Genomic DNA, 17,995 nt, shown 5'->3' with positions numbered 1-17,995 from the left:
ACACATCTGAATTCAACTGACTTCCAGCTAAAAACTAACAAACACTTTTATGTAAGAGCAAATGATTCTCACATATAAAAAATTTTTGTTATTAATATATGACTGTTTAATGCCTGGATTTCTCAAGTACTTGCTTAGCTTTGGAGATGTCATGGGTTTTAAGTCATGCTCAAATGTTACCAATTAACCAAGCTGTAAATAAGTTTAGTCACACTAGGAAGTACAAACTAAATTATAATCTAAGTAACAGTTAAAAATAAGAAACAACATGAAAAGCCAAAATATTTTTAAAAATATCTTACTAAGCTTGAATCACTATGTTAAAATGCAGCCTACTTTCCTTTCTACTACTTGCACAAAATACATCTACATATAACACAAAATTAATTACACTAAGACTCTCAGGATAATTAGTTTGGTATCTACTGAATTTTACATCACAGTGTACACAAACAAAATATTTGTCAAATTAAACTTCTTTCAGTATAGAAGAAATAAAATTATAAATTATAACAAATACATTATTACAAATCCATCATTTACATTTAATTCATGATTTTCATACATCCTGGACACTCCATTCCTAAATAACAATTAGGAGACTATCTGCTGGCTGGGTGGTAGCACTGCACATATTCAGTAAACCTTAGATGCTGGGTTTCAGGTAGGCAACAACTTGACTCCTTCTGTGAGAAGGCAGCAATGTTAAGTGGGACAATCATAAATGATGGGTTTATTTTTTTACAAATTTTGTTTCTAAAAAAATTGTTCTTATGAGCACATTAAGTATATTTAGCCTCATTTCATGTGAAATGGACCAATTTACTAAGACTTTGTAGATCTAAAAAGAGTTAAGTTCCATAAACACGCCTGAGGCAGGCTCCATCGTCCCACAAAGTGAAGCATCATTGCTCTGTAAATTCTTTTTTGTAGATCTGCAAAGAGGAAAGTCCCATAAGCATGCTTGAGGTAGACTCGATCGTCCCACAAAGTGCAGCATCCCTACTCTGTAAATTCTTTTAAGTTTGACAGTTGCTGTGCATATTACTGGCAAGTTCTTTGAAGTTGGCAGTGTTGTTGTGCTCAGTAATCTGTAAATTCTTTGAAGCTGGCAGTGTTGCCACACTCCTCAAAATGACCACTTTCTCTTTATTTTGTTCTGAGCTGTTCATTTCTTTTGATTCATTGTGTTCATTTAATTTTCTTCACAGAGTTGCACTCAGAATTTAGGTGAAACACTTGCTATTTTAGGGCCTTTACCTTTCAGTTGGTGGATTAATACACAGCCACTGTTACTGTAAGTATTCACTTTTCATTTTGCAGTATTTTCATTTTGCCACTTCCCCTGTGAATTCAGCTGCACCATCTCTTTGCACTGTCCACAGTGGTACTCATGCTACTTCTCAAAAATCTGCCACTTCATCCTTATTTATAGGGCCACAAGATATTTGCTGCCAGGTGGTCTTGCTCCCACTCTCTACTCTTTGCCTATGAATATCCAGAGACTGCATAGAACAGACATCTTCAAATAAATTCTTCTGCGAGTTCTGTTATCTAATCAACCTTCTACAATTACTCGTACTTCTTCTAGACCTTGTGGAATTGGTGACAGCTCTTTTGTCTGGCTCTCATCAGACCCAAGAAAGGAAGATTAGACTTTTTAAGGATAATGTTTTGCTTATTACAGAAACTAGAGGATTTACGTGTAATCCAGGGTGATACATCCTCTGTAGAGATCCTCAACTGGGTCTCCGATATCACCTTTCTTTGCCTAACCTGTGGTTCAGAAAGTTCAACCAAATCCAATGTGCTCTTCACAGGCTAGGTCCCTGTCCTTTGTCATGGAGACCATTGTTAAGGATGCCCAGCCTCCCATAAGCATCATCTGGCCTCCTGGTCTGCTTCACTTAGCATCATAAAAGACAGCAAAGGCAAATGCAGACTTCAACATGCAAAATATTACAGAACTGTAAAATTTATACTAAAGACCTATTCAAATGATAACAAAGGCAAAAGTGCAATTTCTTAATACATTCACTATCTTCTTAGGTAACTGCTGAATCATATCTAACCAACCAGATAAAATGGAAAAAGTGCTTGAATACAAACGTCCATTAAAAAAACAGTATTTCTATCAAGTAAATAGGAATAATTGCAACATTGACTTAGGTAACTGCTGTCCAAAAAGGCACAGTAAGGCACTGAAGAACTACTTGTCAATAGCAAAAGTGAAAAATGCATACTTTTTAAAAGTATCTCAGGGGAAGTGAATTTGGCACAGAAAAAAACTAGCAGGAAATGGAAAAGAAAAATTGAGCTACAAATTAGCTAGAAGTATCCATGACGAGCCTTGTCATTGGCAATGTAGACATAAGGAAGGTTCTTGCCTACATGGAACACAAGATCTCAAGGTTTCATTAAGTGCACTGGTCCCAACCGGCAAACAGATAATCTGTAAACTGCTGTTTGAGAATGAAGTGCCTAGGTTTTATGAATACTACATAATAGAAAAAAGTAAATTGTGGGTTTGCAAATTAAACAATGGTCTCTATACAGCAACACACCCAAAAAAAGGAACTACAGTAGTATTCAAACTTTACTTCAAAGTCCTTGAAAATTAATAATGTGGATTTATCTACATAAACTCTAAGAATATGTGAACCTGTCTGCTATGTTTACCATGCCTGTGTTTAACTAAATTTACTATAAACAGGGTTTGGAGATATTTCATTTCTTTCTACAACCAGACCCACTTTTGATTTCTCTTTCTACTTGCTAATTAAGACGGGTACAACAACTTGATTACTGCTACACAAAACAGGATTCAGCATTCACACTAATATTTTTAACAAAAAGAGGATAACAACCTAATATTCTACTTTTATACATACTAAACTTTCTGCTGCCAGAATCATGCAACACTAATGTATTCTTCAGTACCACTAGTCTGTTTATGTTTACTTCAAAGCCCTCAGATACAAAAAAAAAAACAACCATTACTGGGAATGAAATCTAACTACACTGTAGTATATTTCTTCCCTCTAACACTTTTGTGGTTCCTTCTACCAAATGACCACTGTAAATATGAATGTAATTTGACAACAGTCATCTGTACCTTTAACTCACCAAAATAAGGAGAAACATAAATCACAAGAAAATGGGAGCTTAGAGAAAAGGGAACATTACCCAGAGAGCTTATCATCAATGAGGGACCTTGTTCAGTACATAGAGATGAATTTCCCAGTTACCACTTAACACAGTAATACTAAAGTTACTCCATCACCATACATTAATCACTTCAATATTTAAATTTTACCAACAGATATTTGTACTACAAAACCACTGTCCTTGTGTTGTCACTACCCTCTAAATAATCATTAACAAAACTTTGCATAATACCTTGCATCACAATCACCTTTATTCTTATATAGTACATTAAAAATTTGATTGTACAGTATATAGCTTCTTTAAACTCACTGGGTGGAATCTGAAAATGCCAAGGATCCTTACTTCTCTAAACACTAATTATCAGCTCTACCCAAGGTGATATATGCAAGGGACCATGTGTGATACTTTTGTATTTATAATGAAATTTCATTATTTAAAGAGTCGTTCTAACACTTCATAAACAGAGGATTTTAAAAATATATTCTAAATTATCTTAAATGGTGTACTTGTCATAGTCAACAATTAATCCTGATAAGGAATGAAGAGGTCCAATACTTACACATGATCATCAACAGGAATAATATTATAAGAAAAGAAAAAGACTTGAGTATTAGTAAACTTAGACAAAAACATTGCAACACAATCTCCTATTTATCCTCCAAAATAAGACATTATATAAGACTAATAACAATAACTATTGGTAAAAAGTAGCTGATCTTCCCTCGTTTACTTTCTTCTTAAGTTGTCCAGCAAAAGATAACTACTACAACTACTGTAAAACTATTCTTGTACTGTATATTAATGATATCTATTCTCACCAGCAAGTTCCTACCTCTAGAAACCCATACAATTCTTCCAAGCAAGTTCTCACCTCTAGAAACCCCTACAATTCTTCCAGTGTAAAATATACAAAAGAAAAAGTATGAATCTCATACACAAGATCTACCAATAGAGTAACATCTTACCTGGTGTTGGATTCTCAAAAATCCATTGCAAATGATGAATGCATTAATGCAAAAAATCATGATAACTGGACAGTGAAAATGCACTACCTTACACCTTACAGTGCAAAAAAATATGACATCTTAACAAATTTTTCATGGCCTAAGGAAAAACAACTGACATTAAATAGACAGCATAAAAACTGCTGATTGTGGAAATTTACCATAACGTCCTGTTGAATTTAGAGGATAGTTTGTAAATGAATTAATTTAAAGATTCTGTATGCAAGTAAATTTTAAACTCTTAGTGATAAGCGCAAAATAAAAAATAAAACTTAAAAGCTAACAGACTCGCAGTTATTGAAAAACTGTGATTATGGTAGAGTAAGTCCGATAATAAATACCGTAATGACTTTTTAAAATGTTAAAAGCCAACAGGCAATAAGGAGTGAACATGACAAGTAGAAAAAAAAAATTGCCAGGTTATATACTGTACTGTTACAGTGCATTGCACAATTTTCTCTTAAAAAGGAATGTTTAATGGCTAACAAGATCACATTCTTTTCAACTTTAAATGAATAACAATGCATAAATCTTTTATGATATACAACCTGTAACTCAAGTATGTGTAACATACTGTTCTAATTACAATCCTGTCTGTGGTTAAATTTGATCTGTGGAATTCATGAACTATCACCAACCTCAACCCCTGCAATGAAATATCTAACATTCAAATGGAGAACTTTTATACAAGTTCTTAAGTATTCACAATCCATTACTGCTTAGATTCAAACCTGAGGATTATAAACTGATCATGAGAGAGCAATTTGGTGGCAAGAAGGCCCTGAACCTACTACTACCAATGTGAAATAATGTCAATTATCCTCTCTTGTAAAAGACAGCACAAGTCTATTTTGCCAAACTGTTTTCATTACCAAAATAATAAATCAGTACAGACCTATCCATGAAAAGAAAATTGTAGAGATGTACACCCAATTTCCTAGAACATATTGGAGTATACATGAAAATATTTTGAAAAACACTAATCTGTAAATTAAAGTTCAAAATACCATTACTCATGAATTTAAAGTAGAATGACATAAGGTGTTTTGAACTGTAAAACTACCTTAATTATGTTTGGAATACCTTTCGTATACAAAATCTCCTTGTCAAGGGCAGGGTAAAGGACAATACTGTCAGTAAATGTATACTGCACATTTCACTCAAGAGAAAACAACAAAAAGACCCACAGTGGAGTAAATGGAACCAGTACCATGTATATATATATATGTATATATATATATATATATATATATGTATATATATATATATATATATATATATATATATATATATATATATATATATATATATATATATATATATATATATATATATATATATATATATATATATACAGACACCTTAATCCCTGACTTTCACAAGGAAATTATTTACACCATTTCACGTTATAAGATGGATGTTAAGATGTAACAAAAGACAAATCTAAAAAATTCATTTTTATTAGTCACTTGGGACCTTATTACAAAGACAAACACACGATATGTAACAGAGAACACTATTATTCTCCACAACCATTCTGTTCAAAAATGCTATATATTTTTATATATATATTTATATTTTTATAAAAATGTCCAGTTTAAATGCCAACATAGTCCTTAATCAAAATTATCTTTTGATGCATCTCCATTCTTCCATTACATAGAATAATATATTTAATCTTGCAAGTAAGTAGAGTTGGTGAATACTTTCATGGTACAGCACTGTACTTCGAACAAATAAGATAAAAATTCGTTTGAACTTAAAATGTAATTACTTAATGACCCTTTCATATTTTCTGGTGCATCTTTATGTTAATCTGAAATTTCCAATTGTTTGACAATAAATAAAAACTTCAAGTTAATAGCCTTCTTGAGATTTTGGAAGGGATACATCAGCCACACCGACTGAAGAGATACCAACAGTCAAGCACACGGCTGGTCTTCGAAAGAAACGGAATAATCGCGTGAACTGTATATAATATTTAACTCTAGAGTGAATACTTCCCTTTTGTTTGGTATCTCTTAAAATGCTTCTTGAAAGCTGGGAAGATTCATGCCTTCATTTCAAGGACTCAGTATTTCATTCTGTTTGTCATGAATATTTGGTCTTAGCTTTTCTCCTCATACCTTCTGGTGGATAAGTTCCAGCACCCACGTTATATTATTAATCCTAAGACACACTACCCATTAGTGAATTTATGCCAAGTATATCATGTACAGCATCATCATTCCAAAGCACCTCGTTAACGCTCGTCTGAAAAGCTGTGGTAAATTTACCTGGTGATCCTGTTGCAAATATGAATTTTTTCATAAGTTTTCTGTATGGGCTCCAATATAAAGTCTACATACGATGACTGCATTTATGTAATTTAAGATATACTTTTAGTATCAGAACAACAATCAACTGAAAATCAAGTTTGATAAGAGAAATATTGATTAGAGGCAATCTTAATATTAATATGGCATAAAACATTTAAAACAGGTCACAAAAAATTATTACTCTCTCTCTTGACATTATATGATAGTAATTTTTATGCCCACTCAATCACTGTAAGCACAAGAAGAGATTTCATTATCTTATATCTCAAGAACACTGTTTTCCTTCCTCTCTAGCATATAAAATTGACCATTATGCCACAACAACATTGATATCAGCATTGTATATGGACTATCACCAGCTGAAAATTGTGAAATAAAAAGCGATAACTTTGCTTAACTCAAAAGACACTGAGCTTCACAATAACAGGATTCACCTGGATAAGATTGCCGCATACAAATAAGATACTCTACAGCACTGATAATGTCTCTTTAACTTGAAGAAAAATTGAAAAATTATACACAAATAGTTGTAGAGAAAGAACTGCTGCTGTCTCACTATAAATCAAATTTCAAATGATAACATGCCAATTCATATTCAATTCCATTTCTGAGCTAATACAGAACATTACATTTATAATTGTTCTCGGCCTAATTCAAAGCGAACATACTTTTCTGCAATGATATAATGCAGTGCAATCATCATACACATTAGAAAATTAGTGTATATATAAATGTATATGGTATGTATATACAGTATATTATGCATACTGCATATACACTATATGTAAGAAAATTCACAGTAAAGTAATTTGTATCAAGTGCATCATGCATACTGCTCAAGTTCGCATTCACTGTCCGCTACATAATGTATACAGTACATACACACTAACAACCCATCCTCTTGCACACTGGCACAAATTCTCAGCAACCAACTACAATGAACGGAATAAAGAAATATTCAAAATTATTTATCATCAGCAGTGTTTTTCTACTTTACCCTAGAACGTCATCGGATTCCAAAATTCTTCAAAAGGATTATACTGTATTTAATTACAAACTAGCCTCGACTACACAATGAAAATAGTCAATATTCTTTGCAAACATACATGAACATACAGTAATTAACATTCCTACGAATTGCCAATCTTCAAAAAATTCCAGTTATCTTTTCTCAATCTTTTTTTTTAAGGGAAAAATTGGAAATTAAAATATTTTCATACTTATATATACTATATACTTTGTGATTAAGATTGGAAACATTTTAAGGGATATGTGTCCAATAGGCTACTTATCCTTGGACACTGATTGAAATTTGGATATCTGTGAGATAGGGAACAGGGACAAGAGGGGTGGCCATTAAGTAACAGCGTGCTGAATGTCTGCCCAATTCTCAGATGGTATACTACTCTACCACCTGTTAAATTCTAGTCTCACAGTCCAAAGAACTCATTCCCTCTAGACTATGTTTTTAAGGTAAAAACTTCTCTAAATAATATTTATCATTACACAGTAATGGTCAAAATTACTACTCCTGTTCTAGAATTCCATCATTTCCACCTCTCTAAAACCACAGCTGTCTCTGACCCTCTTGTCTCCAGAGATTTCATTCTGGCCACACTCTTCCCAATAACTGATTTTGTATTGGTCATTTTGAAGTATGTAATGCTAAAGAGGTCCTCCAAATTTTCTCTTTCCTCTTTGTATATTTACATGACTTATTTGGAATCTGACACTCAACTATTACTTTAGAATTGCCTGTCGAATACTCTCAACAACATTGTACTGATATTTCAACTGTTTCTGATGCCCTAACTCATGTAGTACAATAAAAACTGAGAGAATAGGACCCCAGCTAGAAGAAGAGGAATAAATGATCCTAATTTGCCTTGAATGCCAAAAAAAAAATTAAATCCAAGGATTCATTACATTAAAACCAGACACCCCATTTATTACAAAACTAAAAAGTATCAGAAATCAAAACATAGTATCCATACCAAGATACACAAACACGCAGCCTCAGTTACATAATCATATTCACAAACTATCACTCAGTCTTATCATTCAATACCTACATACAAACATATATACATACATACCTATATATTTATATAAACAGTATATAAAACATCTCTGTCCATATACACAATTGTGAATCAATTGCAGTACATTACTACAATGCATCCATATGAACAGCAGCTTTAAACGAACTAAAAATGTTACTTATTAAAATGTTACTTATTATGCAACAGTAGGTTTGGAAGAAAAGTGGTAATATAAATATGTATTGCAGAGAAGCACCATAAATATAGCATATTAAATATGAAAATGCTTTCATTTACGTCAACATGCAAGGGTTAAAGAATATCTGGAATCCCTAACATTGGTAGTCTGATGAAATGAAAGCACAAACCAGGTAACTATACATGATCTAAATATGAAGAAATTAAATCATAGCATTTGATTCTCCTTAAACACAGCTATAACAGTTGTGAACCTTTGTATCAGTTTCAACTTAATTTTTGGCATATAATAATAATAATTTTTGGCATATAATTATAATGTTAATTACTGAATTAACCAATTTCTTAAAACGTATGTCCTCTGACTTGTTCCTGAATAAGAGATTCCAACTCTTATTATAACAACAAGGTGATATTCCTTAAATACAGAACTTTACTTACACTGATATTATAAATCTTGTGTTTCCATTTGCTTCCTAATTACTGTATTTACAATGCACAAATTTGCCTGTCAAACCATTAATGAACAATCACAAAATAATGAGTAGAAATATAGCATCACTATGAATAACTGGACTTTTACCAAAATAAATTATACTAATTTGTGGCTGAATACATATAACTTTGATAAAACTCCTCACCTCACGACAAGACTTAACGTTGAGCAATATCTACTGACAACATTCATAGTCTTAGTTAAAAAGAACGAACTTATATGTACACCTAAAACTTCTTCGGTAACCTTGTCTGCCTTAGCATTAAAATCTAAACTATTACCAGTATTGAAACAAAATTACAGCAGAGCATATCTGGAAATAAGTTGCTTTAATCTATCACAATTAACTAACACTAACCTACAGGTATAAAAAGTAGCCAACAAATAGTAAGGAAATGAAAAGTGTGTAGATTCGTAACAAAATGCAATCATATCCCCAAAACTAATTTGGTAACCGATACTCAAAAGTAATGTGATACACTTTATAATTAAGCAATCCTTCAGTCTGGACTAAGATGAATATTGTTTATCGAGTTATTATAACTGACCTCGTGAATTCATGATTTAATATGCCTTCACTTCGAGAAATGTCATGGGTTATGGCTAAAATTTTGCAACTAAAATGTTGATGCAAACAAGAGTGCCTTCAGGCAGCACCCAAGGGAATATGGGGACACTAACAAATAAGAGGAAGATCATATCAGTAGGAAATACCTATCTGTAGTTGGCAAATTCTGCCTATATTTCCTTTGAAATCTAAAAATGCATCACTAAGATTCATACTCTATATCTGGACCATTCAAAACCTTATAAAAATGCAATATTTTGGTAGATTTTCTTTAGATATAAATATAGTTGTATCTGAAGACAACATAGCATTACATTGAGTTGACAGTAGTTTGCTATGCTTCATAATTTGATTTTATCTTAAATCTTACAGTAACCTGTTAAGTTCACTACAATTCTCACTACATTTTTCAAGTTGTAGGTAACAGCCTTGTCTTCATTTCATTTCCTTACTTTTGGACAGTCTCATATCATATAAGTTCTTATTGCTTAGGCAAAGAATTTTGATTCCAGAAGTAATCACATTATCAGTAATACAACAAATCCGAAATGTGACAGTGACAACCTTGTACAGTATATTGTTATACGATGATCAAAATAAAAATCTACAGGACTGAATTCTTCCAAGAAACAACTACTGCTGGCATTTAATTAAACAGTTGCAAAGGTAATGAAAAACAGTCCTATATATTCTAACTGAAGCAATCGTAAACCAAGAACTTCAAAAAAATCATTAATAAGACTTCTGTTACCTTAAAACTTTGGATTACTGTACTGTATTTTCATATTTTGGATAATATGAAGTGGTTAAACCAGCAGTTTTCAGGTAAAATACAAATGAACTTTCACTTGATTGACCTGGTTTGAATCTTATATTCATACACTAATACTAATGTCCAAATTTCAAAAGGCTGTTCCACTGCATAATCTGCACCTTTCGTATTGCAAACTTTTTGATTTTTCTTCACTAGTATGGTTTTGCATAGCACTTTCTTTTTCACGCATGATAATTTCTCTAATAAACAATACTGGATGAAGTATGTCCTAAATGAGTATTTTGATTTTAACAATGAAAGCATCTACCCCTCTAAAAAAAACAACCTGAAAAGTACAAAAAGAAAACCTGACAGGTTACCATAACTAAAGGATTATGATGATTACCCCCAAAAGATGTACAAAGCAGAAGAGTACCACATCTCTTATCATCTTCACAGTGAAGACATCTGTGTATCTGATGAGCACTACAAGAAAAACATCCAATATATAAATCAAGCATTCATACACACTCAATATTTACAGATACCATAGTAAACGAACAGCAGTCTTATAATTGGCTTGTCTCAACATTTCCAAGAATGCCAAGACTTCTAAAATATCTGTCACCAGTAGATAAGAACAAAAATTAAGTACATCGTTGGTGACGTCATACATAAACATACCAATATACAACTGTCTAAACAAACACACACACACACACATTTTCAAACTGATAAATAAAAGAATAATACTTTCTATGTGAAATACTTGGAGGTAACGTTAATCATGAACATGATGAGAGAACAGGAGTCATCTTTGGTTAACTTGAGGTATGAAAACTCGTACTCTGATCCTCTCAAAAATCTTATTCTAAAATTCAAAGTACTGCAGATAAGTTGAAAAAGAAAGTGTGAGCACTGCTGTTAACATACAGCAGAGAATCACTTGAAGATGTGAAAATAGCTTCAAGCAGCTATTGCACTGACCAGTGCCCTTAAAACATCTTTTCAAAGAACTAGCATCACCAATAATATTCACGAAGTCTTCACCCATATATTAAAAAAGGAAAGGAATGAAATTTTCATAAAAGAATTTTCAGTTGATAAAAACATTCTCATATTCACTCTCTTTTGGACTTTCCGTAAGTATTACATTACCCATCCTAAGCCTGTCAAATTGATACATTATGCTTGGCAATGAATTTGAGTGTTTCTTCTGATTTATGCATACATGCACAGCATCTCCCTAACTACAACTAATACAGCACATTCTGTCAAGCTAAATTCTACATACCAATATTATATGGTGAGACATCCTACATTTATGCACAAGTACAGTACACAGTAGTCAATAAATTCCACAAAACTTAAGAAGAAAAACTATTTTCATATGAAGGAATATTTATTTTACGCTTGCTAAAAATTTCAGTATCCACTCTTCCTCGTATGTGTTTTCATAATTATCAAGGTTTTCAATAACCTTGCAAAAACTAACATTGTTCCTGACCCAATTGTACTGCTAATAAATCTCCTCCACTTTGATAAAAGCAGAAGGATACTTCCTAAAATATTCTGTATGCTGATGTTGGATTAATATCACCAATAACCTACAAAAGTGAAAAATGTAAGCCTTGGCAGAGAGAAGAAAATAAAGGTTAGCTCACTCTGAGTCTGAAAGTTGTGGGTAAGGAAACTCGAATGAACTGCATTTCCATGTGGCAACAAAAGTAGAACAATGCTACCAATCCTTCAACTGATTCACAAGTCAGAGGTGTGAACCAGAACAGCATGTTCTCCCTAGCTACTGTACCTAATACTGGAAGGAAACATACATTACTTGCAGCATTGATTTGCAAGTCTGGGCCCTAATCGGTTTATGAAAGACAAGGCACAGCAACATCACTATTGTTGCTGAGTAGTATGACAGAATGCAATTGAATTATACTAACCCTTACCATTGAACTACATGAATAACTCTCTCAACAAATTTTGACAAAGTTCTGTTTGAGTGTCATCATCTGTAACCAATTTCAGAATGTTTGCATACAAAATAGGAGTTTAAAAGTGATGAACATCTCCAACAAAACATTTCAAATAAGTAGACTACGTCTCATCCACATTCATTGTAAAGACTGCATGATTTGAAATACAGTATAGCAGTCTCTATACTCCAGCAATACTCCTACCAAATTATCTCAGTAACCAAACATTTCTAAGAAAAGCAAAGAAAAAAAACGAAGCATGAGCACTTTTGATTATCCTATGACAGAGAGAAACCCGTTTCAATGCACTAATAATTAAGGTAGAATCCATTCCCCGTACCACTTCCCATTTGACCTAGCATTACTCCCTTAGTCAAAAGAAATCTTAAATTTCCAGAATATTCAAGAATATGGCAATCAAAAGATTACAGAAGTCAGAGCTCAAATTTTAGAAGGTAATCCTACATACAGTTTTCCAACATTCATCAGTAGCTAGGAACTAATTGTATACCTGAGATGCTGTAACTACAACTGAAAAACCTTCTGAATTGATTGATGCATGAACTTAAAATCCTGGTAATCTGACCACTTGGAATATTCCAGCAAAATTCTTCAGACTAAAATGCACATACCTACGTTATTCCATATTAAAAGTTTGACATTAGACTAAAACTAACTAAACTCACAATATCAATCTGGGACAAAATGGCTGGCAAACAAACAGATAAATAGCTCATGCTGTGTTTATCATTTCATTTCCATTATTGGAGAGGAAAAGTGCACCATGAAAACAGAGAATTAATCTTGAGTATTTCCTAAGAGTATTCGATAGGTATGTATACAGCATTAAGTATATGTTGTGTATACTACATGAGTGTATATAATATATGTGCAACTGTTACATGAGGATATACAGAATACATGTTGTGGTTTGAGGTATTATCAGTCAATGCAGTAACAACCACAAAAAGGCTATTACAATCAAAGAGGGCCATATTCTCTGATCGATGGGGAACATGAAGATAAAGAACCTGTAATTCACTGTGTGAGTAAAAATGTTGTTAACTGTAAACTAATAAAGCATTTTAAGGAATGTTTGTACACACATGATTTAATGGGCATTAAAACTCTTTCCCTTAACCCGCATGTGTATGCACATTTTTTGTGTATGCTGAGAGAGAGAGAGAGAGAGAGAGAGAGAGAGAGAGAGAGAGAGAGAGAGAGAGAGAGAGAGAGAGAAACCTAATGGAAAAGTAATGGCAATCATTAAATGGATGTAAAATACTCATGTCATGCTGATAAAACAAAAGCAAAACAAGCATAAGTTGAATAGCAAATATAGCTAATCTTTACTGTACATCTTTCTCTTCCAATACAATATAAAGTCAAAATACCTAAACTGGAAGAAATTCCTAATATTCTGCCAATTTTCAGCACTGGACCTTACTTAAGTGCACTCCTATTGCTAGAGTATATTGCACAAAATGCATGCAACATCAGAAGAAAATTATCATTGTTCAACACCATTAGTAGGACATCACATTACTGGGTAATGTATAAACACTCATTTAAAGCACAACAGGCTACATTTCATGGTCAATACAGTTAGCGAATGAAAGAGTATCACCATTTACCTAAAACCTTTGAGATTATTCCAAATATTTAGCATTTCATTCCTTAGTAATTCCAATGTCACAGTAACCATAAAACTTCCTCCATTTTAAAATGTCTACTGACTGAAGGTGTTCCACCATCTGCAGTTTCTCCATTGGAAGACATGACATCTAATCAACATGACTATCATTTTCTCAGGCCAGACTTATCAAGTTACAGTATATTAAAAACGTCTTCTACAAGAACCTCAGTCACACCAGCATGGCATGAACCAGCACACTGAATACCCATTTCCTATAGAACCTAAAAAGTTTGGCCAGAGGAAACTAAAATATCTAAAAGCTGCCAATAAGCCGAGTAAGCATATTTCTAGTGTCCTTCACCTGCTATAAAACTTCAGTTTTCCATAAGTATCATAATAGCTGAATTCACACTAAATACATCTACCACAGTAGTAGTCTGGAGATACTTCTATAGTATGTAGAGTAAAAACCAGTATAAAATGCCAAAGGCACTCTATGAAAAGAACATACGCACAATAAATCTTGGAGGGTTTTGATTTATTCTTATCGTAAGAAAAAACCCCTGGAATTATCTGAACTTTCTTTGGACTTCAGTGCCAAGTGAGAGTATTTGGACCAGTTCTCTCCACTACCTTTCTTCCTCAGTGAATATATGTCCATTGTCCACTCCATAAAGGTTGTCTCCCACACAGTGAAGTTTCAAGGGATGTCAATTTTAAGTACATCTATTCATCTAAAAGCTAGAGACTAAAAAACTAACTGACTCTCTCTAGCAAAGTCTGTTGTAAAAATGTTGGAGAAGCTTCAACTTCTCTCTTATGAGAATAAAAATTTATAAAACCTGCATTAAAAGTATGACTAAATAAATCGTATATATTTCTACTGAGGACTTTTGCCATTTCCTCCCCCTCCTCCTCCTCCTTCTCCTCCTCCTCTTTTTCTACATGGGTTTTACTAGGCTGATGCAGCAGAAAATATCCCACCACCATGTGCCCCAAAATCACTACAAGGCACAAACCTATGCAGGCCCCAGAGGAGTCCAAGCGACTGCAACCAGGTGGCAGCGACTTCTGGGGGCTTAAGAACTCTATAGCATATGGGCTGGGTTGAATTGTTGCTGAAGAAGAGGAAGACTGGTGGCCTATCTCTGTGTCCGGGTCTCGTGTCTCAGTTTTACCCTCTGTGGTGTCAACCACCTGATGATGAGCAGGATCACTCGGCTGTGCTATTGGATGAGACTCACCTGAGAGGGTAGGGACTGCTTGACCTGGCTCAGTTTCAGTGCCAAACAATGACAAACTCCATTCCTTTACCTCAGCTTTACCTGCAAAAAAAGATGCTTAATGTGGTTGAAGTCAACTAATTCTAAGTATTTTCTCAATAATAAAACTCAAAATACAAATTATTAATCTACGTAACCTTTTAATTCTAAATAAATTCATGAAATGAAACATACTGTTGACCTGAGTTTATTTAGACCCCACCGACATGTACATTCCATTTTTAGCTGTACAATATATTGTACTGATATAAAATCCTAAAAGCCTCATTTCACAAAATGTTTAAATGGCAAAATAAAATTGCCCAAAGCCAAAGCACCACATATGTATGTATGTACATTTCATTATTGTGCAGATTCTTTTATTAGATGACACCAAAGAAATTCTAAATACAGCAATTACAGCCATGTTAGCCTTCTGATTAATAAAAAAAAGGATGCAAACCCTATGAAGAACATTTCTACAGTATTTACCTTTCATATACCTACACAATATTTATCACAAATGCACTGGCACTTCTATACTCTCTCTCTCTCTCTCTCTAATCTATCATGCATTAACTCTAATGCTTCCTGATATACATCTGCCCCTACACATCCACTTCTGGCCTATACTTTGTCTATCCCTCCTGCCCATCACATGAAAATAATGAACTTTCCATTAACCCAAAACTTCATTCCCTTCATTGTAAAACACCCCAAGAAAGTTATTAGTTTTTTGCACTTCTGTTAACTTTTCACTGCATTTGTGAATACTATACATTTCTAACCAAATTGATCTAGCTTCATTTTTTTTTATTTTACTCACTTTCAGCAGTCACAAGTCACATCCACAAAACTTGTCTTAAACAATACCTCCATGCCTCATTTACACTCCTCTCCTCTTCCAAACATTTAAGAACATTCAGTTACTCTTAGTTCACCTCTTCTGCAATTGACTTCTTTCATTCAACCAACAGTCATCTTCCTGGTTTCTATTTATCATAAGCTTACACTAACTGACATTCTCTTTCAACTTTGTCCTTTACTCAACAGTCAAACTCTGACCAGTTTTTGCAGCTTGTATTATCTGCAAACTTCAGCTGCTCCAAGCTTCATTTATAAACCCCTTACACAATCCACAAACTTAAACCTTCATCTAACTTCTTGAATGATCTCATTATGCTATCTATTATTAACATACACAAGGGACATAATGCACCCCTGATGCCCACCTTTACACTAAAGCAGTCAATCTCCCTTCTATATATTGTATGCAAGCTTGCTGAGAGATGATTATAACTCAAAAACAAAATTGTCAAGAACAGAGAAGTTGTTCAAGTTTTATGAAGGGTAATTAGAAAACAAAGTGTTTTGCTAGAACAATTCTAGCAAATACTTCAAAATCACAAAATGTATTCTTATATACTGGAAATGGACCAACTGGAAAAAACAACATTGAGGAAACCTGACTCAGCAATGATAGTCATAGATAATCAAGAAATTTTTTTTTAATAGTGTTTAATATTCTTGTCAAGCAGAATTTTTACTCTTTGATAGACTTTGTGCTGAAAAGACACCAAAATAATAGTCAGTAAAATCTTGACTCCCTGAACTAACGTTCACTTCAACACGAGGGACTTCCAGAACTGCTGCTGCTGGAATTGTTTGGCTCCCATATCACATTTTTCCAAACCTTTTGCTGATCAGTGGGCAGTAGATACCATTTTTGGTAATGTATTTTGGTAAGGTAGCATTTAAGTATGCTTTCACAAACACAGTTAAGACATTTTGCCAATACGGTAAATTATTTCAATATATATTCGCATGTTCATTGTTCATATCTTGGTTTTAGAGTGAAGCAAAACATACTAATGATAAACTATTGAGACTAAATATAGCTTGACATCCCCTTAATTTTTAAAACTTTTTACAAATATTAACATACAATAAAGGCACCCCAAATCTCAGATGACACTTCATGAGGACATCATAAAAGCATTAGGTTCTTAATGTTGAAAAGGTCCCACGGAAAGGCAAGGGTCGTACACCATGCAGCAAAATTCGTGAGATCCAATTTCAGTGATTTTCATTCGAAAATCATTCTAAAATCACTAATTAGCAACTCTTACCTTCTTCACATTTCTAATGATGCTAAGTTGCGACGAAACATTTTGCAACTTTGCTCAAAAGCATGGTTTTAAAGTATCAATGCTATATTTTTTTATCAAAATATCAGCTAGATTATACAAACATTAATAGTAAGTTTTAATTATGGTAAATATGAAAAGACAAACACTTAATGAATTTGACTTTTTGGCCACCACAGTAATGTATTTAATGTAATACTGTACAGTAAATGCATCGGAGATGTAGTTGTGAGCATGGCCTAACCAGATGCCAACTGTTTAAATGGCTCAGTTTGCCTCCCTTCACCTTACCCATAGGCCAAGTGCACTTCGCTCTTCTTGATTACATCCTTCTTATTAAGCCTATAGGCCTATGAAAAAATATTGATGGAGGTATAACACACCAAGACTAGCAAAATTTCACAAATCCTGCTTCATGGT

The 17,995-nt window shown here is 33.4% G+C and overlaps 1 protein-coding gene across 1 annotated transcript in view; it reads right to left on the bottom strand.

The window, feature by feature from the left end:
* LOC136834914 (furin-like protease 1) overlaps positions 1-17,995 on the bottom strand; it is a 522,781-nt gene that overhangs the window by 10,192 nt on the left and 494,594 nt on the right. The window contains exon 14 of the mRNA XM_067097748.1: positions 15,186-15,491. Coding sequence (XP_066953849.1) covers positions 15,186-15,491 — 306 coding nt within the window. The remainder of the gene's footprint in view (positions 1-15,185; positions 15,492-17,995) is intronic.

This window comes from Macrobrachium rosenbergii, chromosome 54, assembly GCF_040412425.1.
Source record: "Macrobrachium rosenbergii isolate ZJJX-2024 chromosome 54, ASM4041242v1, whole genome shotgun sequence".
NCBI lineage: Eukaryota > Metazoa > Arthropoda > Malacostraca > Decapoda > Palaemonidae > Macrobrachium > Macrobrachium rosenbergii.
Note: the sequence above shows the minus strand (reverse complement) of the source record. Positions and strands in the feature narration are given on the sequence as shown.